The sequence below is a fragment of the Castor canadensis genome, chromosome 5 (assembly GCF_047511655.1).
Source record: "Castor canadensis chromosome 5, mCasCan1.hap1v2, whole genome shotgun sequence".
NCBI classification, from domain to species: domain Eukaryota; kingdom Metazoa; phylum Chordata; class Mammalia; order Rodentia; family Castoridae; genus Castor; species Castor canadensis.
In genome coordinates, this window is record NC_133390.1 from 98,830,234 (window position 1) to 98,858,116 (window position 27,883).

The following is a 27,883-nucleotide window of genomic DNA, read 5'->3' on the forward strand; positions in this document are numbered from 1 at the left end:
TAGATTGCTTCTGGGCTCTTATAAACAGTATATTGAGACAGGTAATTTATTGTAGATTAAATAATATAGTGTGTTAGTCAATTTTCTGTTATGATGAAAAAATACCTGAAATAAACAACTCAAAAAGAGAAAATGTTTTATTTTGTTTCATGATTTCAGTCTATGTCACTTAGCCAGGTTGCTTTAGGCCTATGGTGATGCAGAACATCATGGTGGAAGGCTGCTCTGTTATTGTGGCCTGGGAAAAGAGAGAGAGGTGGGGGACAAGAGAGAGAGAAAGAGAGGGAGAAGGAGAGGGAGAGGATATACCAGGGGCATGCCCCACCTACTACAGCTTCCACCACCTCTCAACAATCCATTAAGTTTTGAATCCATCAATAAACTAAGCCGACGATGAGGTCAGAGCCCTCATCATCCATTTACCTCAGAAAAGCCCCACTTCTAAACACTACTGCCTTGGGTACCAAGCCGTCAACACATAAGCTTGGGGGGAACATTTCAGGCTCAAACCATAACATATAGCACTGACAAAGAGAAAATGATCAGCTTTTTAATGTTTGAGTTTATTTCTATAGAACTACTTCAAGTAAATAATACAAATACTCCTCAAAATAAGTATGCCAATATTACACAAATTATTTGAATAAAACATATAAAAATATATTAAATCATCACAGAGGAAACAATTCTGAAATCAATGTATATCATACTATGCTTTGTATAAACATGTAGTGTATAATACATAATTATAATTAATATGACAAAATCAATCTATTTAAAGTATACAATTCAATGGTTTTTAGTATATTCGCATTATTGTGCAACTGTCACCCCTGCCTAATTTCAGCACATTTTCGTCACCCCCCAAAACACCCATGCCCAATTTACAGTCATTCCCCATTCCACCTTCTTTACATCCCCTGACAACAACTAATCTGCTTTCTGTTCCTGAAGATTTGCCTGTTTCCTTGACATTATAAATGGAATCATAAGTCATGTGGCCTTCACAGAATTTATGTAACTTTACTCATTCAATGCATATATATTGAGCACTTAATGTGTTAAGGAACTAGGAACACAGCAGTGAGCAAAGAATGGTGCTTCCAACCTGGAGATTGGTGGGAAAAATAAATAAAAAACTAAGTATAAAACAATGTCTGTCACAGCGATGTGCTGTAAAGATAAGCTTGTAGGATAGGGAAGGAAAGCAATGAGGGGATCATACTAGGTCCAGTGGTCAGGGAGAGCACTCTAAGATGTTTGAACAGGGGCCAAGATGAAGTGAAATGAGGAAATGAAGTCTGTGTGAAAGGCATTCTTGGCTGGGAGATATCAAGAACTAAGGAGGAAAAGAAAGGAAGCCAGTGTGTCTGGAGGGGACTAAGCAAGAAAAATCACATGGGTCTCATAAGCCTATGGTGAAAACTCGGGCTCTGGGCTAAGTCCAAGAGAAGCCACTGAAGGATTTTAACAACACAGTGGCACATTCTGTCTTCTTTGAGCTGTTGCTTAGAGAACTGGCTGTAGAGGAACAAGAATCCAAGCAGGGTGACTTGTCAGGGGCACATTGTTGTGGTCCAGAAGGGATAATGGCAGCTTAGTCTAGACTGGTAACAGTAGAAGTGGTAAGGACTGTATTTCTTTCTTTCTTTTTCAGTGGTACTGGGATTTTAACTCAGGAACTCACACCTTCCACACAGGCACTTTACCACTTGAACCACTCTGCCAGCCCATTTTTGTGTTGGGTATTTTCAAGATAGGGTCTCCCAGCGGGCGCTGGTGGCTCACACCTGTAATCCTAGCTGCTCAGGAGGATTGCAGTTTGAAGATAGCCCTGGCAAAGCTCAGGAGGCAGAGATCAGGAGGATTGCAGTTTGAAGATAGCCCTGGCAAACAGTTCGTGAGACCCTGTCTTGAAAAAAAATCCTTCTCAAAGATAGGGCTGGTGGAGTGACTCAATGTAAAGGCCCTGAGTTCAAGCCCCAGTATTGAAAAGAAAAAAAAATAAAATAGGGTCTTGCAAACTGTTTGCTTAGGCTGGCCTTGAACTGTGATCCTCCTGATCTCTGCCTCCTGAGTAGCTAGAATTATAGGCATGAACCACCAGCACCCAACCTGATCTGTTTTTGATGAGTTCATGTGTGCTTATGGTGGTATGGCCAGAGATGAGCTTATTTTTTGAAGCTGGAGCTGAAAGGACTACAAGAGGTCATAGAGTTATCACTGGCAGAGTGAGGATTCAGATCTTTTTATCTGACTCTAAAACTCTACTTACAATTCTTGTAGGCTGCCATGATGCTAAGCATAAAGGGAGAATGGAAATGAAAGCACACAGCATCTTTTTTTTTTTTTTATGCATAATAAGGTTTTTTTTAAAATTTTTTTTAACTTAATCTATTTGACTTTATTTTTTTTCCTTTTTCTTTTATTATTCATATGTGCATACAAGGCTTGGTTCATTTCTCCCCCCTGCCTCCACTCCCTCCCTTACCACCCACTCCGCCCCCTCCCTCTCCCCCCCCAATACCCAGCAGAAACTATTTTGCCCTTATTTCTAATTTTGTTGTAGAGAGAGTATAAGCAATAAAGCACACAGCATCTTCAAGTGTTTCTTGAGGACATACATACTTGCACTAAGGCCCTGTGGCACATGGCAAAAAACTACTAGACTAGGTGGATAAGAGGTCAGAGTCCATATTCTGCATTTGTCATGGATTCTTCCTCAGGTTAGGTCACATGATTTTTAAGGGCCCTTCCAACTTTAGTGCTCTGTGTTGCTACTATGCAGCACCTGGGGAGATACAGCCAACTGTGATCAGTGCCACCCACAGATAAAAGGGAGAAACGACTGATAAGCATAAGATTAACACACCAATCACTGCAAGAGTAGGCGAGAGGTGGTAAGTTATGTTTTCAGTTTCAATTCTACTCAATATAGTAAAAGCATTTGGTTACAGTATATTTCTTTCAGGGAAAAGAGAGTCTATATATGATGTCATTCCAACTTATAGGATATATTGCAATTTTATGCCTCATTCATCCCAATGTCCAGGTATTCAACAAACATTTAAAACCTATGGAGGGCTAGCAGAATGACTCAAGCAGTAAGTACACTTATCTAGCAAAAGTGAGGCCCCAAATTCAAACCCCATTACCACCAATAAATAAATAAATAAATAAATAAAGCCTGTGGACTATTAGGCATATTTAATCATATTTATTGAGCAAATCTAAGGGGAGGACCCTGATAAAAAGTTAAAAAAAAAAAAAGACAAAGAGGACTTTATCAACTTTACATTTGACCTTTTAAGACTTTAAATGATCTTGCAAGGTATCATCTCCCTCTTTTTCACATTACGAAATTAAACTTGAAGTGGTTAAATAGCTTGACCAAGATGGTTCATTTGATGAAGTAGTGAGCCCAGTGTTCAAATCTGTATCTGCTAGATTCACCAGATGGGATCCTATGACAGTAATCAAGGTTTAGGTGGGACAAAAGTGTGTGTGTGCTGTACTAATTACTCTGAAAGAACCCAGGGCAAGGTGATCTAGGAGAGGGTTAGCATACTTTGTGTAAAAGACCAGATAGTACACAAGTTAGCTTTATGCACTTACAGTGTCTGTCATAACTGCTCTGCCCTTGTAGCCCAAAAGCAGCCACAGACAATACTTGAAGGAATCAGCATGGTTAGATGCTAAAAGGATTTTATTTATGGACACTGAAACCTAAATTTCCTGTAATTTTCACAGTTGTCACAAAATATTATTTTTCTTTTTTTTTTTCTTTTTTCTCACGTCAGAAGGGTAATGTGCCCACGTTGTAACAAGATTTGAGGGCGGCACATGTCACGCACAGGCGTGAACACCCAATCATCATGCTCACGAACCAAAAAAGGATCTTATTTTTCTTTTGATGTTTTGAATCATTAGAAACTGTAAAAGCCTTTCTTGTCTTGATGGCTTTTCAAAAACAGGCAGCAGGCTAGACTTGCCCTATGGGCTGTAGTTTCCAGGCCCTGATTTTGAGTCCAGAACTGTACTAGTCAACAGGACTTTCTGTGATAGTGGAAATGCTCTAATTTTTATTGTCTAATAAAGTAACTGGTAGCCACAGACAGCTTTTGAACTCTTGAATTACGCAGCGCAACTAAGAATTGGAAGTTTTGTTTTTGAGATGGGGTCTCATTAATGTTGCCCAGGCTGCCTTTCAACTCCAGAGCGTGACTGATCCTCAGGCTCCCAAGTAGCTGGGTCTATAGCCGCACATCACTGTGTCCAGCTCTGAATTAACAATTTCAATAAACCCGTCTTTCCATTCCTGTTGCCCTTATCATTTCTCTAAGGATTAATGCAGTTTTCCAACTAGTCTCTCTGGTCCTGTTTCACTTTCTTCCAATCCATCCTTCACAAAGCTAAGGGGATTTTTCTAAAATCAAACAGGATTGTAGCAGATAGGATTCCTGAAAACTTCAGGAAGTTCAACCTGCTATCGTGCCATATAAACAGTTTCCTTAGGAAATGACAAAGAGTAAAATATTTTCCTCTTGTTTGATCAGATTTGTGATGCTTAGTTTCTTGAAAGTGGTCCATCATACTTGGTCTCCTCTCACGTTGTGCATAGTAGCTTGCTGAATGATGTAGTAAAGAAAACTTGGCTTTCAACATGTAAAGCTTAGATTAGGAGGACCTCACTTCTGTACAGGCTAGCAGTCAGCAAAGTCACTTCATTACCTTGATCCTTACTATACTTCTTGGTAAATGAGAATGATAATAACCATATCACAACAAAGGATTTAGGTGGAAATTCTGTGCACTTAATAAAAGGCTGTACAAATGTTAGTTGTAACAAAAATTTTTATTTCATTTTTAGTGGTTTTTTGAGACAGAATCATTGTTTTAATGGATCTGATGCAGATATTTATATTGCCTGCAATATATGACCTCTCCAGAGTCACATTTTTACTATAAGTTATACTTAATATTTTATTCGTCTTTATGCTTGCCTCATCTCACTGCAGAGGGCCAGCAAATAGTAAACTGCATTAGCAAACTGGTGGCTGTTCCTGGTTGTTCCTTGTGGTATTCAAATTTACAGTCCCTACTAAGTATCCAGTAAATTCATGTGGAAGACTTGAGTGACTCCTTAACCACACATTAGCTTTGAGCATCAGAACACTATCTCCAAGCCGGGAAGAGAGACCACCAAAATCCAGTGCGCCCAAGCTCCCAGGGCAGCACAGCCTGGCAATTCTTTCCCCTCGGGGCCCTCAGCAGGAAATCGCTGTGGGCATTTTCTTTTAAGCCACTTTTTGCAGTTTGCATAGGCTTTGGCATATTTTAGATGTTCTTCAACTATTTAATAGTCTAAGCAGAACTTTTCATATCATTGCTAGAATCCCTCCCAAAAGAAGATCGTGGACGATAGAGAGCGAGGGCTTGCGGAGGCGTGGGCTGGGAAGGTTGGTTATTTCTCAGTGTGAGGACTGGGGTGGGAGCGGGGCTTGGCAGCCGGCGGCCCCACGTGACCTCAGGGGCCCGGGCTTAGCGGACCCCGCCCCTCCGCTCGCCGCTCGGGGGCGCATGCGCAGCCCGCATTAGTGATGGAGGAGAGAAGATGGCGGAAGCGGAGTGAGTGACTTGCTGGTGACTAATGTCGTAACCGGGGGGCGAGTGGGGGTAGTGACACGTCCCCCAGGAGGAGAACTCAGGGTTGTTCGCGGGCATTGCAGGGAAGGGGAGCCCCAAGAGCTGTTTTAGCGTGGAGGTGCCCGCTTGGCCCTGGTGGGGGGGGCGAACTGTGAGGGTCCGGTTCCCTGGAGTGCCCCTTTCCCTGTCTGGTGAGGGATCGGCCGGGCCCAGCGCGCTCTGTCCTCTCTGGGACCTCGGCCCTTGGGCTCTCCCAGGAAAGCCGCCCCGATGTCCCCTCGGGTGCTGTCATCCCTGCCAGTGGGCCTAGCGGGTGCCTGCGCCGGGCCCGCGGAGGCTGGTCAGGGCCGGGCGGGCACTGCCAGGCCTCCCTCGCGCCCCGGCTTCCCGGCCGGCGCCGCCCCGCCACAGCCCTGCGGGGCTGCCGCAGGGAAGGGAGGTGTCCCGCGCGGCCGTGGGGCGGAGACCCAGCGGGGAAAGCGCTGCTGCCCGCCGCTGCGCCCCCCTCGCGTGCCGCATGCCTGTGTGGCGGTGTGACGGTATGCGACTCTGAAACTTAGGCTTCCTAGGTAGGCCTCTGGTGCACCAGGACGGCCGGCTGTCTCTTGCAGGTACTTGTGTGCACAGACCGTGGAGTTACCAAAATCATCTTTTTGTGCCAGGCCGCGGGTTGTAACGCGATGGGTTGGCCAGTAAACCACCAGCGTTTATACAGAATGCCTAGAATTTGGAATCTCTGACCATTTTTGGTGCGTGGTTAGAGCTGCTTACCATCCTGTTTGGCCTTGCGGGCACGGTTGAGCAGAAATGCACTTTAAGTGCTGGCATTTTGTATATCACTGGTACATAGTGCCAGTGACAGGTCGCAGTTTGGTAAAAAGTTTGCCGTATCTACTACTGGGCCTGTATAATATTGTATACATACGATATTGTGATTTGGTGATTGGAAGACAGTTTGAAAAAACCAGCAAAGAAGCATAAAAATGTATGATTCATTTTCTAATAAAAGTTAGCGAGAATCCGCCCCCTCCATTTTTCCTTTCACTTTTCTTATAAATTGGAGAGTTAAGCCAGCCATGGTGGTGCGTGCTTGTAATTCCAGTACTTTGGAGGCTGAGGCTGGAGGCTCTTTTGAGACCAGCATTGGCTTCCTAGTGAAACCCTGTCTCCAGGAAAAAAAAGATGTTTTTACATTTGGTTGTTTCCCAGAGCCCACAAATACTGTTTACATATGGTGATATACAACAAAGAAAATTTGTACATAAAAACATAAAAGAAGCCCTTTGGGAATAGTCTTTGAGTGTCTAATTAGTGCGAAAAAGAGGTGGATCAGATTTTGTTTCTCAGGAGAAAACGCCCATCAAAAAAGGTGTAAATAGTGCAATCTAAAGTGTGCATTTCCTACCCTTCCAAAACTACTATAGTATAGGTTCTAACAGTATTGAAGCCTGTAAAAATTGACTTGAAGTGTTTGAATTTACTGAAATACAGATTCTGAACTGGGCAGAATTTTGTGCCACAACGTTAGTGAGGTGAAGTGAGGTTACAGTATTGGAGAAAGATAAGAAAGTTTGTACCTTACTGTCTTTGTATGATGAAAGTGACTCAATTATGCTGTTTTCAAATTTTAAAGCAATTCTTTGTGAAAAGAGATTTTTGTAAGGATGTGGGAAGTTGCCTTCAACTGCTCCTATATTTCCCCAGTCAGACTAACCTGCTAGTAAGTAAATTCAGTTATTAGAAGTAGTTAAGGATAATGTTATAGACTAATTAGAGGAAAAGCCAGTGTGAGTTAAAATTTTTTTTATTAACTTTTTTAAGGTTTTTGTTTGTTTAAGACAGAGTCTTACTATGTAGACTAGGCTTAAAGAAAAAAAAAACACTTCTCTGTGATTATTAGTTTGATCAAAACAATGTAAAGAATTGTTTTACAGTACTCTGAGTTGGGTATGGTGGTGTATGCCTGTAATCCCAGTACTCTGGAGGCTGAGGCAGAAGGAATGCCAGTTTGAGGCTACCCTGGACTGCATAGTGAGACCCTGTCTCGAGCTCCCCTCTCCCCAATACTCTGATTTATTTCCACGTGTTTTAGTTTCAGATTCATTTTTCAATGATGCAAAGATAAACTGTAAGCTAGGCTTGGTCTGAGTTATGTAAGCTGAATCATTTGAATTCAAGTTTGGTAGACATTAACTACTAAATAGTCTCCATATATGTGAGGTATTTTTCCCATCTCAGTGTTCTTGGTGACTGTGTGCTGTGTTTTATGAAGGACTTTTTAAAAGAAATTTAAACTTTCCAGTTGTTTCTTTGGAATGGGTTTTCTTTAAAGCTCATGAGATAGTGCTTTTGCCAATATAAATTCTTTGTGTTATCTGCCAGATTTAAGGACCACAGTACAGCTATGGATAGTGAGCCAAACCCTGGAACATCTGTGTCAACGACAGCCAGTAGCACCACCACCACTACCATCACCACTTCCTCCTCTCGAATGCAGCAGCCACAGATCTCTGTCTACAGTGGTTCAGACCGACATGCTGTACAGGTATTTCAGCTGTAATGATGGATAGGCTAAAACTTGCGATGTTGTATTATTTATTGCTTAAGGCAGATGCATGTATTGATTCTTATCTTGAAATACAGAGTTAGAAATGTTAATGTTTGGGCTGGGGATGTAGCTCACTGGAAGAGTGTTTTCCTAATATATGCAAATTCCTGACTTTAACCTCCAGGACTATCAAAAAAAGAAAAAAAAATGTTAATGTTGGAGATAACCTAAGATATGCAATAATCATACTACTGAGAAGGTTTCATTTGTTAGCATGTAGCTTATAAGATCATGTATCAGGAAACTTAAAATTGAAGGTCCTTAGGTGCTGCTACAAAAGTGAAGATACTCAGCCTAGAGCCCAATGGCTCTAATGCAGAATGACTCTAGGCTTTTCTGGGCTATTTTATAGTTGAGCCCAAAATACACACTTATGGAGATCTTTTCAGATCTGTAGATTTGTTCAGAGGCTCGTTGTAAACCCAGGTAGACTAAGAACTGTAAGGAGGACAGAGGGGGAAGAGTAAGCTTGGTCACTTAGTGGAGAAAGTGAAGTTTACTTAGTTGAACTTCGTAATAATGGAGGCAACCTGGTACTGTATAAAAAGGGCATAGCATTCTGGTCTGATATACTCTTTTTCGAATTCCCTTTTTGTTATTAGTATTTGTGACCTTATATACTCTTTTTCGAATTCCCTTTTTGTTATTAGTATTTGTGACCTTGGATGAAAGACATAATCTTGAATCTCAGGAAACGGTAAAATGAGGATAAGACTGTTTACTTCTTTAGTTAGTATGTGGATGAAACAAAGCATCTAGAACTGTGTGATGTATACTATAGATACTTGATAAAAAATAATAGCTAATATCTATTAAATAGTTGCTATGTACCAAGCATTTGATAAATTCTTTATGTGGATTATTTTGTATAATCCTCACTGCACCTCTATAAAGTAGACATGATTATTATTGCCATTTTACAAATGAGAAAAATCAGTGTTTTATATAGGCTAAATAACTTTCCTAAACTCACATAGTAGATTTTCTGACTTCTGAGTTTGTGTCCTTAACCATTCTGTGAGTTCTTTTTTTTTTTTTCCCTCTATTATATTTGGTTGCTTTCTTTAGAATCTTCATAATTGCATTCTTTAAATTTTTTTTTTTCAGTGCTGGAAATGGAGCCCAGGTCTTTGTGTGTGTGTGCTAGGCAAGTGCTCTACCACTGAGGTATATCTCCAGCCTCACATACTTGCATTCTTAACCTTTGGTGATAGTCTTTCCTCTGCTCCATTTTCAATGGTAGACATCCCAGTATAATGAGTGTTTAACTGTTCTGTGGTTTAGGATTTAGTTTTTGAAGGCACTGTAGAGTAGAAACACAGTGGTTGGGTACTCAGCCAGATGAGCAGAAATTAAAACTGGAATGCTGAGTGCTTTTAATGTTCTTCATCTTTCTTTGAGGCAAGTAATATAGAGAAGAGTAGGTAGGTCTTTGAGCATACAGATGGTGTGATATTTTAATATGCCACTTTGTTCTCTAGTTTTTATTTAAGCTGGATGTATTAATAAAAAATAAAGTGTTACTGGAGATATGTAGATATAAATACATCTCACAAGTAGCTGTAATTTCAGTTTTTATGAGATCATTGAAATTCTTCTCCTAAAATGCAATCAAACCAATATTTATTGAACTACCTAAGTAATTTTTTTAATCTTCAGCTTTCTTCTTCAGTACTGTGCATTTTCTTCACCCTCCTTGTTCCTGTAGAGAAACAAAATAAGAACAATATGCTGTGCCTTTAACTTACATTTATTCAATGTCAGGAACATAATATTGAATGATATGAGAGACTGCTGACTACAGAAAATGTATTCTGACAAAAATACATGTCGAATAGATTATTTGTTATTTCAGTTTGATTTTTTAGAATTTTATTATGGAATTAGAAGAACATACTAGATTGATCTGACTAAAAAAGAAATATTGTAATTCTGAATCACTTAATGATTGGTCTACAGTTCTCTGCAACTAGGGATCAAAAGCCTACATTGATTTTGTGACAGGTGTCTGTGGCAAGAGCAATCTATAGTTGAAGAGATGAGATAGGAAGGCATGCAAGTAAACAATAACTCAAGGAAATACGCTTTCTTGAAATTTGTATAAAGGGATTCATGGCTTTTATGGTTCTTGACTTCCACTCTCAAGCTATAGAATTATGGTTGTTATTCCCTTAGCATTTTGAGGCTGGTTTGATGCTGAGATAAGGGTTCTGTGTTTCAAAGTCACAATGGGCATGATGAGACTTAGGGGTATGACTGCAGAGGATGGACATATTACCTTTTAGACAGATACAGAATTATTCTCTGGTTTTATTAAAATATTTGACTGCTCTATTTCTCTACTTAGGAAGTTTTGGGTTCAGATTTTACATTTTACTAATATTCACTGTCATTAACATTTTTTCAGGGTTTTTTTTTTTTTTTTTCTTAGTAAGAATATTTTTATTCCTATTTGTAAACAATTAAATCAAGGAATCTGATGTTTAAAAAACATGTAAAGATAACTTTTAAAGAAATGGCTTACTCATTTTATATGTTTATTAATACAATACATGCTCATTGTAGGATTTTCAGACATTTATAGAGAAGTACAAACCAGAAGCTAAAAAAGCATCTCTAATCTAGCTACTTACCAGTAGTCTTATAATGTTTTCCTGAGTGTTCTTTCAAATATTTTAATATAAAAATGGTATGTTACTTAAAACTTTGGTAAGCTGCCCCTCTCCCCCTTTTTCTTTTTGTGGTACTGGGGTTGAACTCAGGGCCTATCCTTGAGCCACTCCACCAGTCCTTTTTTGTGTTGGATATATTTGAGATAGGGCCTTCCAAGCTATTTGCCTGGACTTTCTTTGAACCACAATCCTCCTGATCTCAGCTTCCTGAGCAACTAGAATTAGATGTGAGCCACCACCACCCAGCTGTAGCCTGCCTTTTTTACCTAATGATATATTTGGAAATTTTTTGTTACTGTTTTTAGTAAATGTAGATCTACATCTTTGTCGTGCAATGTAGAAGCCAGTACTTATGCATGTAGCTATTTACATTAAAGTTAAAATTAATTAAAATTTAAAGTTAAAACCTTGGCCCTTCATTACTCTAACCAAGTTTTAAGTGCTCAGTAGACCCATGTGGGTAGTGGCTACTGTGGTGGACAATGCTGATCTGCATTCTGTTTGTAATGGCTGTGTGGGAAAAGTATTCCCCTTCATACCTATACCCTGAATTTTAGCAAGTTTTAACCTAAAAGGTTATACCAGCTTAAATTCTGATGAACAGTATAGTATAGGAGGATTTAGTTTCCTACATAGAAGTATTCTTTTGTTTTGTTTTTTTTTTTTTAAAACCCTTAATGGTATTTTTATTTTTATTTATTTATTTTTTCTTCATTTTTCTTTTATTATTCATATGTGCATACAAGGCTTGGTTCATTTTTCCCCCCTGCCCCCACCCCCTCCCTTACCACCCACTCCACCCCCTCCCGCTCCCCCCCCTCAATACCCAGCAGAAACTATTTTGCCCTTATCTCTAATTTTGTTGTAGAGAGAGTATAAGCAATAATAGGAAGGAACAAGGGGTTTTGCTGGTTGAGATAAGGATAGCTATACAGGGCATTGACTCACATTGATTTCCTGTGCGTGGGTGTTACCTTCTAGGTTAATTCTTTTTGATCTGACCTTTTCTCTAGTTCTTGGTCCCCTTTTCCTATTGGCCTCAGTTGCTTTAAGGTATCTGTTTTAGTTTCTCTGCATTAAGGGCAACAAATGCTAGCTAGTTTTTTAGGTGTCTTACCTATCCTCACCCCTCCCTTGTGTGCTCTCGCTTTTATCATGTGCTCATAGTCCAATCCTCTTGTTGTGTTTGCCCTTGATCTAATGTCCACATATGAGGGAGAACATACGATTTTTGGTCTTTTGAGCCAGGCTAACCTCACTCAGAATGATGTTCTCCAATTCCATCCATTTACCAGCGAATGATAACATTTCGTTCTTCTTCATGGCTGCATAAAATTCCATTGTGTATAGATACCACATTTTCTTAATCCATTCGTCAGTGGTGGGGCATCTTGGCTGTTTCCATAACTTGGCTATTGTGAATAGTGCCGCAATAAACATGGATGTGCAGGTGCCTCTGGAGTAACAGTCTTTTGGGTATATCCCCAAGAGTGGTATTGCTGGATCAAATGGTAGATCGATGTCCAGCTTTTTAAGTAGCCTCCAAATTTTTTTCCAGAGTGGTTGTACTAGTCTACATTCCCACCAACAGTGTAAGAGGGTTCCTTTTTCCCCACATCCTCGCCAACACCTGTTGTTGGTGGTGTTGCTGATGATGGCTATTCTAACAGGGGTGAGGTGGAATCTTAGTGTGGTTTTAATTTGCATTTCCTTTATTGCTAGAGATGGTGAGCATTTTTTCTTGTGTTTTCTGGCCATTTGAATTTCTTCTTTTGAGAAAGTTCTGTTTAGTTCACTTGCCCATTTCTTTATTGGTTCATTAGTTTTGGGAGAATTTAGTTTTTTAAGTTCCCTGTATATTCTGGTTATCAGTCCTTTGTCTGATGTATAATTGGCAAATATTTTCTCCCACTCTGTGGGTGTTCTCTTCAGTTTAGAGACCATTTCTTTTGATGAACAGAAGCTTTTTAGTTTTATGAGGTCCCATTTATCTATGCTATCTCTTAGTTGCTGTGCTGCTGGGGTTTCATTGAGAAAGTTCTTACCTATACCTACTAACTCCAGAGTATTTCCTACTCTTTCTTGTATCAACTTAAGAGTTTGGGGTCTGATATTAAGATCCTTGATCCATTTTGAGTTAATCTTGGTATAGGGTGATGTACATGGATCTAGTTTCAGTTTTTTGCAGACTGCTAACCAGTTTTCCCAGCAGTTTTTGTTGAAGAGGCTGCTATTTCTCCATCGTATATTTTTAGCTCCTTTGTCAAAGATAAGTTGCTCATAGTTGTGTGGCTTCATATCTGGATCCTCTATTCTGTTCCACTGGTCTTCATGTCTGTTTTTGTGCCAGTACCATGCTGTTTTTATTGTTATTGCTTTGTAATATAGTTTGAAGTCAGGTATTGTGATACCTCCTGCATTGTTCTTTTGACTGAGTATTGCCTTGGCTATTCATGGGCCTCTTGTGTTTCCATATAAATTTAACAGTAGATTTTTCAATCTCTTTAATGAATGTCATTGGAATTTTGATGGGAATTGCATTAAACATGTAGATTACTTTGGAGAGTATCGACATTTTTACTATGTTGATTCTACCAATCCATGAGCATGGGAGATCTCTCCACTTTCTATAGTCTTCCTCAATCTCTTTCTTCAGAAGTGTATAGTTTTCCTTGTAGAGGTCTTTCACATCTTTTGTTAGGTTTACACCTAGGTATTTGATTTTAGAAGTATTCTTTTGAATATCCATCTTCAACTGTCTAACTTTCAATTTGGAAAATGGTATTTTGTTTTAATTTGTAAGTTTTTGACTAGTAGGAAGATTGAAGATTTCTTCAAATGCCTATTTGGCCCTTTCTCTTTTAAGTTATACTGGTAATTTACTTGTACAACCAGTGAATCCTAAAATCCTATTGCAGTATAACTAGGGGAGAAACATGTTACAAAGCTTGACGACATTGATTATTAAAAGTGGTGAAGGGGCCAGGTGATGGTGACTCATGCCTGTAATCCTGGCTACTCAGGAGGTAGAGATCAGGAGGATCATGGTTCGAAGCCAGCCTGGTCAAATAGTTCGCAAGACCCTATCTCAAAAAAACCCATCACAAAAAAGGACTGGTAGAGTGGCTTAAGGTGTAGCCCCTGAGTTCAAGCCCCAGTACCACCAAAAAAGTGGTGAAAGACTGGAAGCATGGTTCAAGTGGTAGAGAGCCTGCTTAGCAAGTGTAAAGCCCTGAGTTCAAACTTAAGTGCCACTGATTAAAAAAAGTAAATTTAAACTGCCATTTAAAAAAATGCTTCCATTTTATGTTAAAATAAAGGTTGAGCTGGGGATCTAGCTCAGCGGTAGCTCAGTAGTGGAGCATGAGCTAGCATGCACAAGGATATGGGTTAGATCCCTAGCACCAAGGTTGAAAAAAAGATGGACGGTTGAGATTATGGTCTGACATTGGTTCATTTGACTTATCTATCACAGGTAATTCAGCAGGCCTTGCATCGGCCCCCCAGTTCAGCTGCTCAGTACCTTCAACAAATGTATGCCGCACAGCAGCAGCACCTGATGTTGCACACTGCAGCTCTTCAGCAGCAGCATTTAAGCAGCTCCCAGCTCCAGAGCCTTGCTGCTGTTCAGGTGAGACTGAAAAGAGTTAATAATTTATGAGGCCAAAGTTTGCATTATCTTCAGATAATTACTGAAAATACATATTCTGGGTATTATTTCAGAGTTCTCAAATGTCTTGTGATTTATTTTTCCTGAAGGAAATATGTCAGTAGGCTAACAAGTAGAAGTTAATTGGGGGAAAAACGGACACATTTTATATGGTACTCTGTTCTGTTGCTAGCTTTTATCTCGCTACTTTTTATGCAAATTGGAGAAATACTATGTTAAAATTTTCCATGCAACAGTGAATACTTAAAGTTATATGAATTACATTTCTTTTGAACCAAAAGTAGGTTTTTTGTTGTTTTTTTTTTTGTAGGTAATTTATAGTCATTAAAAAACATCAAGCAGCTTGTGTTGGTGGAGTGGCTCAAGTGGTAGAGTGCCTGCCTAGTATGGGTGAGGCCCTGAGTTCAAGCCCCAGTACCACCAAAAAATAAAATAAACCAAACAAAAATCAAGCAGTATAAAATAGTAAGAGGCAAGTGAAGTAGAGATGTTCCTTTCTGCATCTACCACTGGTTCCTATTCTTTACAGATGGCCGTTAAAACAGTTTAACATATATCCCTCCAGAAATTTTCCGTATAAAAATACCTATATGCACTTTTCTAAAATTCAGTTATATTATTCCTGCAAATAACAATAATTTTATGATTAAATGTTTATGTTTTAGAAAAGATTTTCATTAATGTTGCACTGTCTATGAGATATAATCTTAACTCTCCTCACCAGAGGAGTTATCTCAGTTGACTGAACCTAAAGAAGGTTTATTTCTGTTATCAACATATACCAGCTGTGGCTTCTTTTCAATAGTAAAATTTTAAACAGCATTATGTTTATAATACAAGTTAGCACACAAACCCACTGGCTCTTGATGTAGCACATTTCTTTTTCATAATGTTGGAGTTGTGATTCTACTCCAAAGATGACAGAGACCCATAGACTTAAACTGACAGTAAGTACAGCTAATAAAATTAGATTAACTGTTGGGTCCTGTTTTTACCAGTCAGTTTTTTCTTTCTGTTTTGAAGAATCTGATGGCCAGGGATAAGTCATATTGACTAGAAAATTTGTTTCTATGTCTTTTAGCTTTGTTGTGGTTTTACATTATCCTGATACCAGAAAGTTTTTAACCTCATTGTTTTTAGAGACATATTATAGTGGTCATATCATTTTAGGCAAGTTTATCCAGTGGAAGACCATCTACATCCCCTACAGGAAGTGTCACACAGCAGTCAAGTATGTCCCAGACATCTGTAAGTACCCTAAATTTTTTCTTGGGTTAAAAAATTTTAATTGTTGTTTTCCTAAAATAAACTGTAGTTTTTCATGAAGCTGTTATTGTAGATATGTTGCATGCTGTTTCAGTAATGAGTGCTTAAAAAATAGGAATGATAAGGTTTGAGAATTTGAAACTAGTGTTAAACTTATAAAAATCTGAGTCTTAAAAAACCTTTTGTATTATTTCTTATACATCTTTTTTATGTTCAGATCTCATGTGATTCCAAATTGTTTTCCGTAAATCTTGAAAGGTTGAATTAAACAATGTGGGGATATTGGCCATGTATATACTGTGATATAATAAAGTATGACTTTGATCGACATCTAAACATTTCTAGCTTTGTGCTGTTCACATTTTGGAAGTTGGGCTTTTTAGCAGGTGAGAGGCCCTGGGTTTGATCCCCAGCACCACAAACAAATTAAAAATTATGCTTTTTACCTTACTTGAGTAATTTGAATCAAATTTGCAAATATCCATTCAAGGTAGAGTAACTTACTTTGAGAAAGTGTAAATGAAAGCTGTTTTGCTATATTGTATATGTAGGGAAATTGTGCAAAGTTTCTTAGATAAAACAAATTATAGGCATGTTAATATGTGTTTAACTTTGTATTTTGATATGATTTTAAATTATAATAATAATAAAAATTTTTATATACTGTCTTCAATTCACCTGTTACTATCATTTGGCTGTATTATTTTGTCTTTCATTCTTTCTCTTTGCATGTTTTCTTCTGAACCATTTGTGAGTCATGCTCCTAAATACTTTGGTATGTATTTTCTAAGAACAAAGTCATTCTGCTTGGAAACCACAGGGAAATTTTTAGATTCTGGAAATTTAACTGTTACAGTGCAGTTTAGATTCAAATTTCATCCATTGTCTTAGGTTTCTCACCTTTGTAACTGAAGACATTATGGGCCAGATAGTTTGTTGTGTGTGTGTGTGGGGGGGCTAGGTATCAACAATGGGCTGTGGCCTTCTTCCTTTTCCCAGTATGACAACCAAAAATGTCTCTTGGGAGGCAGAACTGCTTCTGGTTGAAAGCAATTGATTTATCCTGATAATGTCCTTTTTAGATATCCTTTACTGGTCCAGGATGGTATTACTTTGGTACTTTGTAAAATTGGCTCCAATGGAATGTAGTTTGTAGATTTTAAGGAACTGAAGATGAACTTGGGCAGTATTTCTTTAGTTAAGGGTATGATTTCACTAAGTATGTGCTATGGTCAGCATATAGTTATTTTCCTTGCTATTGGTCTAATATTTACATTTAAAAATTTATTTTTTAGCATGAAAGTATCTTGGAGTACGAACAAAATTAGTTAAAGGTTAGAAGATGTTAGACTGAAGAAAAAAAATTAAGCAGTGCAATCTAGCTCTAAACATAGATACTATTATTGATGTTGCTGTCTTTACTTAATACAGTTGTAGTTAAGAAATGGAGTAGTGGTAGAGGTGGGTTCTGGTGGCTCACACCTGCACAGGCAATCATAGCTACTCAGGAGGCAGAGATTAGGAGGATTGAGGTTCAAATATTTGCCCGGTTTGGGCAAATATTTCCAGGAGACCCTATCTCAAAAAAACCCATCACAAAAAAGGGCTGTGTCCTGAGTTCAAACCCCAGTATCGCAAGAAAAAAAAAAAAGGTAAATATTTGTGGGCTAGTTAGACAAAATTCTATATTCTGTGAAATACCAGATCTATAGATACATATTTTGAATGCTTTTTTTCATGTAATTAAAGGGTATCCTTCTAGACTGTTTCCTCATTATGATTTTTGTGTGTGTGACGTTAACAAAAAATTGCACTTTCATTGAGTATGCTTATTTGTTTTATGATATTATTATGCTACTTGTCATAAACCAGACTGCTTCGTACCATGAAGTATGCCAGAACTTGTGAATGACTGGTTGGGAAAAAGAAGTATTAAGGGAGAATATATCCCAGTAACAAAAGAAACAGCACACCATTTTTGTTTGCTTACTATTCCATGTAGCTATTCTTCAAGTGAGTTGACTAGCAGTATATTATAATGGCCAGCATAGCTTGGTAAATTTAAGTCAATATCCAAGACAGATCATGGTAACAGACATTTCTAGATAGTGATAATACTGATCCATTAGGTGACAGTCTAGTAGATTTCAGAAGTTTGGTTATCTTCAGGGGGGGTTTCCTGGTAATAGTGAAATCATGGGGAGGGGCTCACCCTCCAGGAGAAAAAAAGAGCTTCAAAATAGGCCATCAAGTAATCAGCTAAGACGGGGGCATAGAGTAGGAATGGGATCTCAGTGGAGAAATGAATATAATATAAAAATTGAGTCATACAACCTGGAGGATGTGGTTTGAGGAATAGACTATCATTAATTGAAAGTATAGTTACCTAGCAGGTACCAACATTCTTTTCCCTGATTGGAAAAGGAGTTTTATTAGCTTTGATGGTGGTGATTTTATGTCTGTTTGGCTGTAAAACTACTTGGGATTGAGCCTTGAGGTGGTGTCTTCAGCAATTCAATTGAACACAGCTAAAATGAAATTAAAAGTACTGCTGCTCCCTAAAACAGAAGAAAAGTTAAAAACAACAAAATGGAAGAAAATATATTGGCACCATCTATGTCAAATGGCTTCTATTTGTAAAATACAAAAAAAAAAATCTTTTATATTAGTAAGATAAGCAATGAGCTTTCACAAAAGATCTTAATAAGGGGGTTTTAAAAGAAAGACTGGGTTGGTGATTTAGCTCAGTTTTAGAACACTTGCCTAGTATGCTTGAGGCCCTGCTTTTAATTCCTAGCATTTAAAAAAAAAAAAAGACTGTTTTGGCTGATAAAAACATCTTTACCATATTAATATTAAAGAAATATATGTAAAAATAGCAATGACATACTATTTTCACCTGTCAAATTAGAAAACAAGGAAAAACATTTAGACAGTACTCATTGCAGGCAAGAATGTGAAAACGTAGGTATACTCATACACTGTTCATGGGAATGTAAGTTGGTACATCTTTTCTGGAGAGTTATTTGGCAGTATGTATGAAAATATAAAATGAATGCCCTTTCATATAGCAGTCTTAAAATTAGTGATGTCATTAAAAATGACATTAGGGCTGGGGTTGTAGCTTAGTGGTAGAGCTGTGCTTAGCACGGGTGAGGCTCTGGGTTAGATTCCCAGCACTGCAAAAAAATCCACATAGATAATTATGTGTGTATGTATGGTGTATGATATTGAAAAATTATGGACAGTGTAAATGTCCATTAATGATGGATCAGTTTATTAGTGATAGTGAATTCATACAGTGTAATATTATAGCTCTTGTGACATCAGAGATGTAATTATAATCCTAGTCTTGAGAAGACCATCAAACCTTTGGGCTTTACTCAGCATGAGTTGGGAAGCTATTGAAGAGCTGTTTCAGTGGGGGAAGTCATAGGACCTTACACCAGATTTAGCTTTACTGTAATGTTGAATGCAGGCTCTTGGAGGCAAAAATGGAAGCATGGAGGTCAGTTAAATGGTTCTTGTTATAGTCCAAGTGGCAGATAATTGTCATCTTGGGTCATGATGGTAATAATAGAGGTGATGAAAGATAATGAGGCACATTCTGAATATTTTTTTCTGAACATTTTATTGTAGCAGTTTACATATAATTTGAAAGTAGAGCTAGTCAGATATGCTGGTGGGTTTAGTAAAAAAAAATGAGGAAAGGTGAGGAGTAGGGCTGAGCATCTGGAAGGATGGAGTAATCAAGTAGGTATAAGAGAAGAAAATCAGGAGTTAGGTTTTAGATATGTTAAGTTTGTAATATGTTTCAGACACACACTTAAAGGTGTTGAGTAGGCATTGCATATGTGACCTTGGAGTGCACATGAAAGGTCTAGTAATTACTGATTCTCGTGCAGCTCTTCGAAAATTAAAGTACTTGATGACTTCACTACTGTTTGTGTTGTATCATAAGAGAAAGTTTGGCGGAATGAATAAGACGAGGGACCTGAGTTCAAATGTTAAAAGTCTGCAACTGACTAGTGGGTGACTTGAGGCCAGTCATTTAATGTCCCTGCCCTCCAGTTTTTTTGTACAGTTAAGTTGTATGATTAGACTTAAGATTTTGCATCCAGATATCCCCAGATCTGGATCAAGGAGGCGATTCAATAAATGGTGCTATGGACTGAATTGTGTCTCCCCAAAATTCGTTTATTGAAACCCTATCCCATGTTACTGGATTGGAAATAGGGCCTTAAAAAAGGTGATTTAAAGTTAAATGAGGTCGTAAGGGTGGAGCTCTGATCTGATAGAACTGGTTTCTCTATAAAAGAGGAAGTGTTACCAGTGATCTTTCCACCCTGGAGGATATAGTGAGAAAGTGGCAGGCCACTAAGTAGGAAGAGATCCCTTACTGGAAACTTACTTGGTTGGCACCTTGATTTGGATTTTCCAGTTTCCACAACTGTGAGAAATAAACTTCTTTTTTTTGTGTGTGTGTGGTGCTTGAGATTGAATCCAGGAACTTGTGCATCGTATTTTGTTATGGTAGACTAAGACAAATTGGGCTTTAGGTCTTGTCTTAAAGTTTTAACCAGACAGCAGTTCTGTGGTTTATTTGCATCTTGAGTTCTGAATAAGATTGTCTTTGCAGTTCTGGGGCTTGAACTCAGGGCCTTCACCTCAAGACACTCCACCAGCCATATTTTTATGAAGGGTTCTTTGAGATAGGGTCTTGCCAAACTCTTTGCCTGGGGGGGCTTTGAACTACAATCCTCCTGATCTCTGCCTCCTGAGTAGCTAGGATTACAGGTGTGAGCCACTGGCGCCTGGCTCTGACTAAGGTTGTCTTTGAAGAAAGGTTTTATTTTTAAAAAATTTGAGAACCAATGTTCTAGATGATAATTTAAGATTTGATCAGAATTTCTTAAATAGTTATATGCATTATAAAATACATGTGCTTGTCTCATAGTAGGCATGTTAGTTAATACTTATTGAAAGGTGAATGGTAGGAGTTATAAACATAATTTAGAATATGTAACACATAATTTTAATGTAAGCTTTTGATTACTGTAAGTGCATTATCTGCAACTCAGCATCATTTTAAGATATATTCTCATGGCCTGAAATTGGGTTGTAGAAGAGGGTCTTTTCCTGCCTAGTGATGAGAGTCTTGGTTGCCAGTTATGGGAAGGCAGCCAATTAGCAGGTATGTCTGTTGTCTAACACTGTGCTAGTTGTCCTGAAAGGCACACATGAGTTAAAGATCCTTTCCTCAGGGACAGTAATATTCATTTGCCAGTACTATGCCTAGCCACATCACATAGTAAGTATATAACTTCATCATGTAGTATCATATAAACAAATGATAAACAACATAGGAGTAATCAGAAAAGAGAGTGGGGGGATTGTAGAAGTAGTTAGTCTCCTGTGGACTTCTACTTTTTAGAAAATAGGTAGAATTTATAGAAAAGAGGACTCATGGGCTCATAATCCTGAAACAGCAGAGTCCAGTGTCAGTGATTCATTACTATGTGGAATGCTGTCAGTCTTCCATGCTCATGAGGAAAATCTGTTTCAGTACTTTTGAATGCCTACATAGTTTCAGGCACAGCGTTAGGTACTAAGGATTCAAAGTGAAACAGGTTTTAGAGCACACTGAGGATATAGACAAATAGTCTAAAGATATTATTAACCAGGCCTGGTGGCTCACGCCAGTAATCCTAGCTACTTTGGAGGTTGAGATCTAGAATCATGGTTTGAGGCAAGACCAGGCAAATAGTTCCCAGGACCCCATCTCCAAAATAACCAGAGAGAAATGGACTGGAAGTATAACTGAGTGGTAGAGCACCTGTTTTGCCAGTATGAAACAACCCAGTCCAGACAAAAAAAAAAAAGACATATAAGAATTTTGTTTTGGTAGAGTATCTTCTAGTAACTTACTTTTAAAGAGTACATAGAAAATAAACTCTGAACTCTTTGTGGGCCTGAAAATTCTCTCCCTGTACTTCTTTTTTTAAAAAAAAAAAACAAACTATTTTTATATGAATTCTATACTGAAAGTAATTTTTCTAGGCTTACTGAAAATAAGAATCATTTGCTTTCAGAATTTTAGTTATTGGGGCTGGGGGAGTGTAGCTCAGTTGGTAGAGTGCTTGCCTGCCATGTGTAAGGCCCTAGGTTTGATTTCAAACCTCAAAAAACCAACCCCCCCGCCAAACAACCAAAAAAGTCAAAATTTTAATTATTTGAATAAATAAATTAATTTTAAGGGACTGAAGTTTGGATTCGGGGCATCATAAAGCAGGTGCTCAGTATAAATGAAACATTGGCTATGAGCTGGTAATTGTTGAAGCAGAGAGGTGAGTACCTGGGACTGATTACATTCATTGATCTACTTTTGTATATGGTTGAAACCTTTTTTCATAAAAAGTTAAACGCCTAAATATGCATAATTAGTAGAGACTCACACTATCCCTTTTTTTTTTTTTTGATGGTGGTGGTTCTGCGGTTTGAAGTCAGGGCTTCACACTTGCAAAGCAGGTGATCTGACTGCTTGAACCACACCTCCAGTTCATTTTGCTCTGGTTATTTTGATCTATTTCTTTTTTTTTTTTTTTGGCTGTACTAGAGTTTAAACTCAAAGTTTCACACTTGCCAGGCAAGCACTGTGCCACTTGAGCCATAGCTCTAGTCCTTGTTATGGTTATTTTGGAGATGGGGTCTCTATAACTATTTGCCAGCACTGGCCCCAAACCTCTATTTCCCTGATCTCAGCCTCCCAAGTAGCTAGGATTGCAGGCATGAGCCACTGATGTCTGACTAAAATTTTAGTTATTGCTGAAGAAAGGCTGTTATTAATACATTTCATTGTCTTTCCTTTAGTTCTTTTTCTCTGGAATCTTTTAGATTTGCCTATTGTCTTTAGTTTTTTTTTTTTTTTTTGGTTTTTTTTTTAAGTTTTGTGAGGACAGGTCTGGAAGTCATTGGACCCTCTCAGGGTAAGAACTAGGTAGGTGTTTAATGTCCATATATGTGAAATTATAAAAATTTACTTCCTTCTAAGTCGGGTTACAATAAAGACACTTGCACACCATGTTTACTGCAACATTATTCACAATAACTAAGCTATGAAAACAGCCTAATGCCCCACTACTAATATAAATGTATATGTAAATGTGGTATAAATGTGTATATAAATGTATTTATATACAATGGAATTTTATTCAGCTATAAAAAAGAATGAAATTTTGTTGTTTGCATGTAAATGGACAGAACCGGAGAACATCTTAAGTGAAGTTAGCCAGGTTCAGAAAGCCAAAGGCCACATGTTTTCTCTCATATGTGGAATATAGGCCCAATACAACTATAGGCAGTTTTATAAAAAACAAATCACACTATGGATGTCACTAACAGGAGGGAGGGTAAAAGAAGGAAGTTAAGAAGGTGAATATGGTTGATGAACTCTCTGTGTAAGAATACAGAATTTTTAAACCTGTTAGCTTGAGGCCCCGAGTTGAAATCCCAGTGCTGCCCAAAACAAAACAAAACAAACAAAAAGAATTTTTAAATCTATTGAACTCACCATAAGAAGGGGACTAAGGTAGAAAGGAGAAAAATAGAGGTGCTGAACCAGTTCAGGTTATAATACATATATACATGGAATGTCACAGTGAAACTCATTGTACAGTTATCTTATACAAACAAATGTCTTTTTTTCAAAAATGGAGAACAGGAAGTTAAAACAGGTCCTGTCTGGGGGTTGGCACCAGTGGGAGAGGAGAGGATGAGGGAAAAGATGTAGGAGGTGAATGTGGTGGAAATACTATGTACTCATGTATGAAAATGGAAAAATGAGATCTCTTGAAACTATTCCAGGAGAGAGGGGAATAAAGGAGAATGATGGGAGAGGCGGTGTGTGAGTTCAACTATGATATATTGTAAGAACTTTGGTAAATCTCACAATATACCCCTAGCACAACAGTATTTTTTTAAAAAATTACTTACTTCTTACTGTCTATGTGCCACCCCCCCCACCAACTTTTTATTTTTGCAGTGCTGGGGTTTGTACTTAGGGCTTTGTGCTTCTTAGGAAGGTGCTGTACTTCTTGAGCTACAACTCCAGCCCTTTTTTGTTGTGGTTGTTTAGGGTATTACTTGTTGCCAAGCTGGTCTGAACTGTGATCCTCTTTTTTAAGCTGCAGCTGTTGAGATGATAGGCATGCGCCACCATGCCTAACTTTTCTCCATTTACGTGGGGTCTTGTCAACTTTTTTGCATGGGCTAGCCTGGAAGTATGATCTTTCTGATCCTAGCCTTCCATGTAGCTGGGGATGTCAGCTATTGTTGAGATGGGTTCTTGCTAACTTTTTGCCTTCTAATTCCAATTTCTAGGAGTATTTTCTTGTTTTCTCATTTTTCTTTCTTCATAGTATCCTATTTTTCTGTAATGGATGAAATAGTTTCAATCTCTTATGACATATCAGATTTTCATTTTGTTTTTTGTTTGAGAACCTGAAGCCCTGCACTTGCTAGGCAAGCACTCTACCCCTAGCTGCATTTATCAGATATTAAAACAAGTTTTTCTCTGTTTCCTGAATAATTTTGTTTTCCTGGTAACTATCTTACTTTTTTTGTGATACTAGTTTTTCTCTTGTAAGAGAAAGCCATTTCCTCTTGAAATTCTTAGTTTTCTGCTTATATTTAAGAGGACTAATTATATAGCTTAAGGTGAGTTTCCTCTGCTGCTGTGAAAGGCTGTTAGGAACATCTGTGTTTGTATGTGGGGATAGCAGTGATGATGACTGCTGCTGTATCTTTGATTGGAGTTGAAGGTGTGCAGGTAGGGAGATGCCGTAAGGTTGTGGAGTGGCAGTAACAGAATAAGGAGGGTCTTACTTCATCATACCAGTACTTACTGTAGAAACCCAGTTTTTCTTTTCTTTTTTTTCCTCCCCCGTTTTTGTTGTTTATTGTGTGGGGTAGGGCTACGTTGTAACATTTACAAAAGTTCTTAACAGTATATCAAATATATCATACTTGAATTCACCCCCTCCATCATTCTCCTTTATCTCCCTTTCCCCCCTATTCCTGGAATAGTTTCAACAGGTCTCAGTTTTCCATTTACACACGTGTACACAGTGTTTGTATCATATGCACCCTTCTATACCTTTTCTCCCTCTCTTCCCTCTTCCCACTGGTACCAGCCTTCCAGACAGGACCTTGTTCCACCTTCCTGTTCTCTGATTTTGTAAAAGAAAATAAAGTGACATTTTTGCTTGTTCCATTTATGGAACTTGCTGGCACTTCCATGTATGTATCTCTTATAGCCCAATTTGGTTCATCTCCTATGTTTTTCTTCTTTCTACCTTAGTCTCTTTCTTATGGTGATTTTAATCAGTTTAAAAATTCTATATTTGTTTCTGTGTAGAGAGTGCATCAACCATATTCACCTTCCTAATTTCCTCCTTTTACCCTCCCCTTCTTGTATGTGACTCTCCTTAGCGTGACCTGTTTTTCATAATATTGCTGTATTTGTATTAGGTCTATATTCTGCATATGAGAGAAAACGGCTTTTGGCTTTATGAATCTGGCCAACCTCACTTAAGATAATGTTCTCCAGTTCCATTCATTTACCTGCAAATGACAAAATTTCATTCTTCTTTGTGATTGAATAAAATTCCATTGTATATAAATACCACATTTTCTTAATCATTCATTACTAGTGGAGCATCTTGGCTGTTTCCATAGCTTAGTTATTGTGAATAGCACTGCAATAAACGTGGGTGTGTAGGAAGGTGTCTTTGTTGTAACCTGACTTCCATTCCTTTGGGTATATTCTTAGGAGTGGAATTGCTGGATCATGTGGAAGTTCTATATTTAGTTTTTTAGGAGCCTCCATAATGTTTTCCACAATGGCTGCACTAATTTACATTCCCACCAGCAATATTTGAGGGCTCCTTTTTCCCCACATCCTGCCAACATTTGTTGTTGTTAATGTTCTGGATGATAGCTATTCTAACAGGAATGACATGAAATCTTAATGTGGTTTTGATTTGCATTTCCTTTATGGCTAGGGATGGTGAGCCTTTCTTCATGTGAAACTGAACTTTTCCTTTGCAATTCTTTAAGATTATTCAGAGAAAAGTCCTTTCTGGAAGGTCTAGATGCTTGTTGTAGTAATGTGAGAATTTGACTGGTGAGTCTGTTTTGTGGATAGATGTTTAGATAATCCTATTTTCAGCCTTCTTACCTGAGCCCTTCATGCCTGTACACTCTGGGTCTAAATCCATCCTAATCTTTTCTTTCATATATTCTGGGTTATAGCTTCCTTCTCTTGTTTTCTCGATCAGTTTTCTTTAGGTCTTATAGAAATGTGATAAAATTATCTTGATACAGGTGGTTTCTTCCTCTTTATTTTTGTTTTATGAAGTAGGCTTTTTGTTTCATGTTGGTTTTTTGTCTTTTAGGTTTTGTTTTTTTTTTTTTTTTGCGGGGGGAGGGAAACTGAAGTTTGAACTTGGGCCTCACGCTTGGAAAGCAGGTATGTTACGCTTGAGCCACACCTCCAATCCATTTTACTTTGGTTATTTTGGAGCTGGGGGGAGTCTCATGAACTTGCTGCTCAGGCTGGCCTCGAACCTCCATCCTTTTGATCTCAGCCTCCCAAGTAGCTAGGATTATATGCGTTAATCACTGGCACTCCAGCTCTTCCAGTTTTTTTTTTTTGAAAACATCTAAACCCATAGAAAAATGGAAAGAGTAAGTAGTGAATCCTAATATACTAATTGTTTGCCATATTTGCTTCATCTTCCTTACTATATTACTGTTTTCCTGACTATTTGAAAATAAGTTGTAGATATCACAACCCTGAAATCCTAAGATTCTCCTATATAATGACACCATTATCCACAATATCTAGTGTGTGGTCTATGTTCAAATTCCCTTAACTAGTTTCCCAAAAACTTTTTATAATTTATCTCTCCATTTAGGATTTAATTAAAGACCACATACTGATTTGGATCTTGGGTCTATTTTTTTCCCCTTTTTCTTTTAATATAGCATAGTCTCCTTGCCTTTTTTTTTTTTTTTTTTTTGTAAGTAACATTTGAAGAGCTTGGTTCACTTATGAAATGTCCTAGGGTCTAGATTTTTTTCTTCAATACTTTTTTGTTACCTTATTGCTATTTCAGTGAGTTTTGGGAGGAAGAAGTAAATAGTATGCTTCAGACCATCATTTTCATAAATATGATTTTCACTGGCTACATTGTATTCTGTCTTTTTTTAGAAAAAACTATTTTTCTCTTATTGGCAGTTCTAATTTTCCCTTTTTTTAAAAAAAGTAAGTAAACCTTCATTGAGTATCCTGATACATATCTTTGTATATACATTTGTGCTTATTGCATTAATGAGATTGATTTTTTTTGGCCCTACTGGGGTTTAAACTCAGGGTTTTGCAATTACTGGGCAGGCACTATACTGCTAAGCCTTGCTTCCAGCCAAGATTTTCTTTAGATCAAGAATCGTAAGGGCTGGTGGAGTGGCTCAAGTGATAGAATTCCTGCCTAGCAAGCTTGAGACCCTGTGTTCAAACCTAGTACCACCATAAAAAACAAAAAAAAAAAAGAGAGAATCTTAAAAATGTCCTGCTTTCTCTGAAATATCTCTAAATCAGATTAACCTCTTACCAAGTGAATCCATTATGTCAGAGAAAATTATGTGATTATACCTAATCATTCTCAGTTTATTCCTAATGTCTTATTGTCTATTTTTGCAAAGTATTTCTGTGAGTTACAAAAATCATTGTTTCCAAGGATTCTGAAAAAAGACATTAATTTCAAGTGGTCAGGTATAGAAGCCTCATCCAGTGTGTTAGTCTACAATAGAAGTGTGGCCTGAATATTTGTATGAGCATGAACAGCTTTATTGCATTCTTGTAAAATATTCCAGCCGTGGAAAAAGAGTAATAAAGTGTTAAGTCCCCTCAGTTCCCTGTCCTTGTTATTTTTTCTGTCTCCTCAGTTTGCTGTGTACCCC

The 27,883-nt window shown here is 38.0% G+C and overlaps 1 protein-coding gene and 1 non-coding gene across 8 annotated transcripts in view; one reads left to right on the forward strand and one right to left on the reverse strand.

Annotated features, from left to right (window-relative positions):
* Positions 1-3,794: 3,794 nt before the first annotated feature.
* Positions 3,795-3,898, reverse strand: LOC141423792 (small nucleolar RNA U13). Its single transcript, XR_012448599.1, has one exon. It is a non-coding gene; the product is annotated as a small nucleolar RNA U13 (small nucleolar RNA).
* Positions 3,899-5,585: 1,687 nt separating this feature from the next.
* Phc3 (polyhomeotic homolog 3) overlaps positions 5,586-27,883 on the forward strand; it is a 73,835-nt gene continuing 51,537 nt past the window's right edge. For all 7 annotated transcript variants that reach the window (XR_012448044.1, XR_012448043.1, XM_074073803.1 and 4 more), the window contains exons 1-4: positions 5,586-5,628; positions 8,029-8,191; positions 14,402-14,557; positions 15,767-15,844. Coding sequence is in view for 5 of the 7 variants with exons in the window: in XM_074073803.1 (XP_073929904.1) it covers positions 5,615-5,628; positions 8,029-8,191; positions 14,402-14,557; positions 15,767-15,844 (411 nt within the window). In the remaining 2 variants the exon portion in view is untranslated. The remainder of the gene's footprint in view (positions 5,629-8,028; positions 8,192-14,401; positions 14,558-15,766; positions 15,845-27,883) is intronic.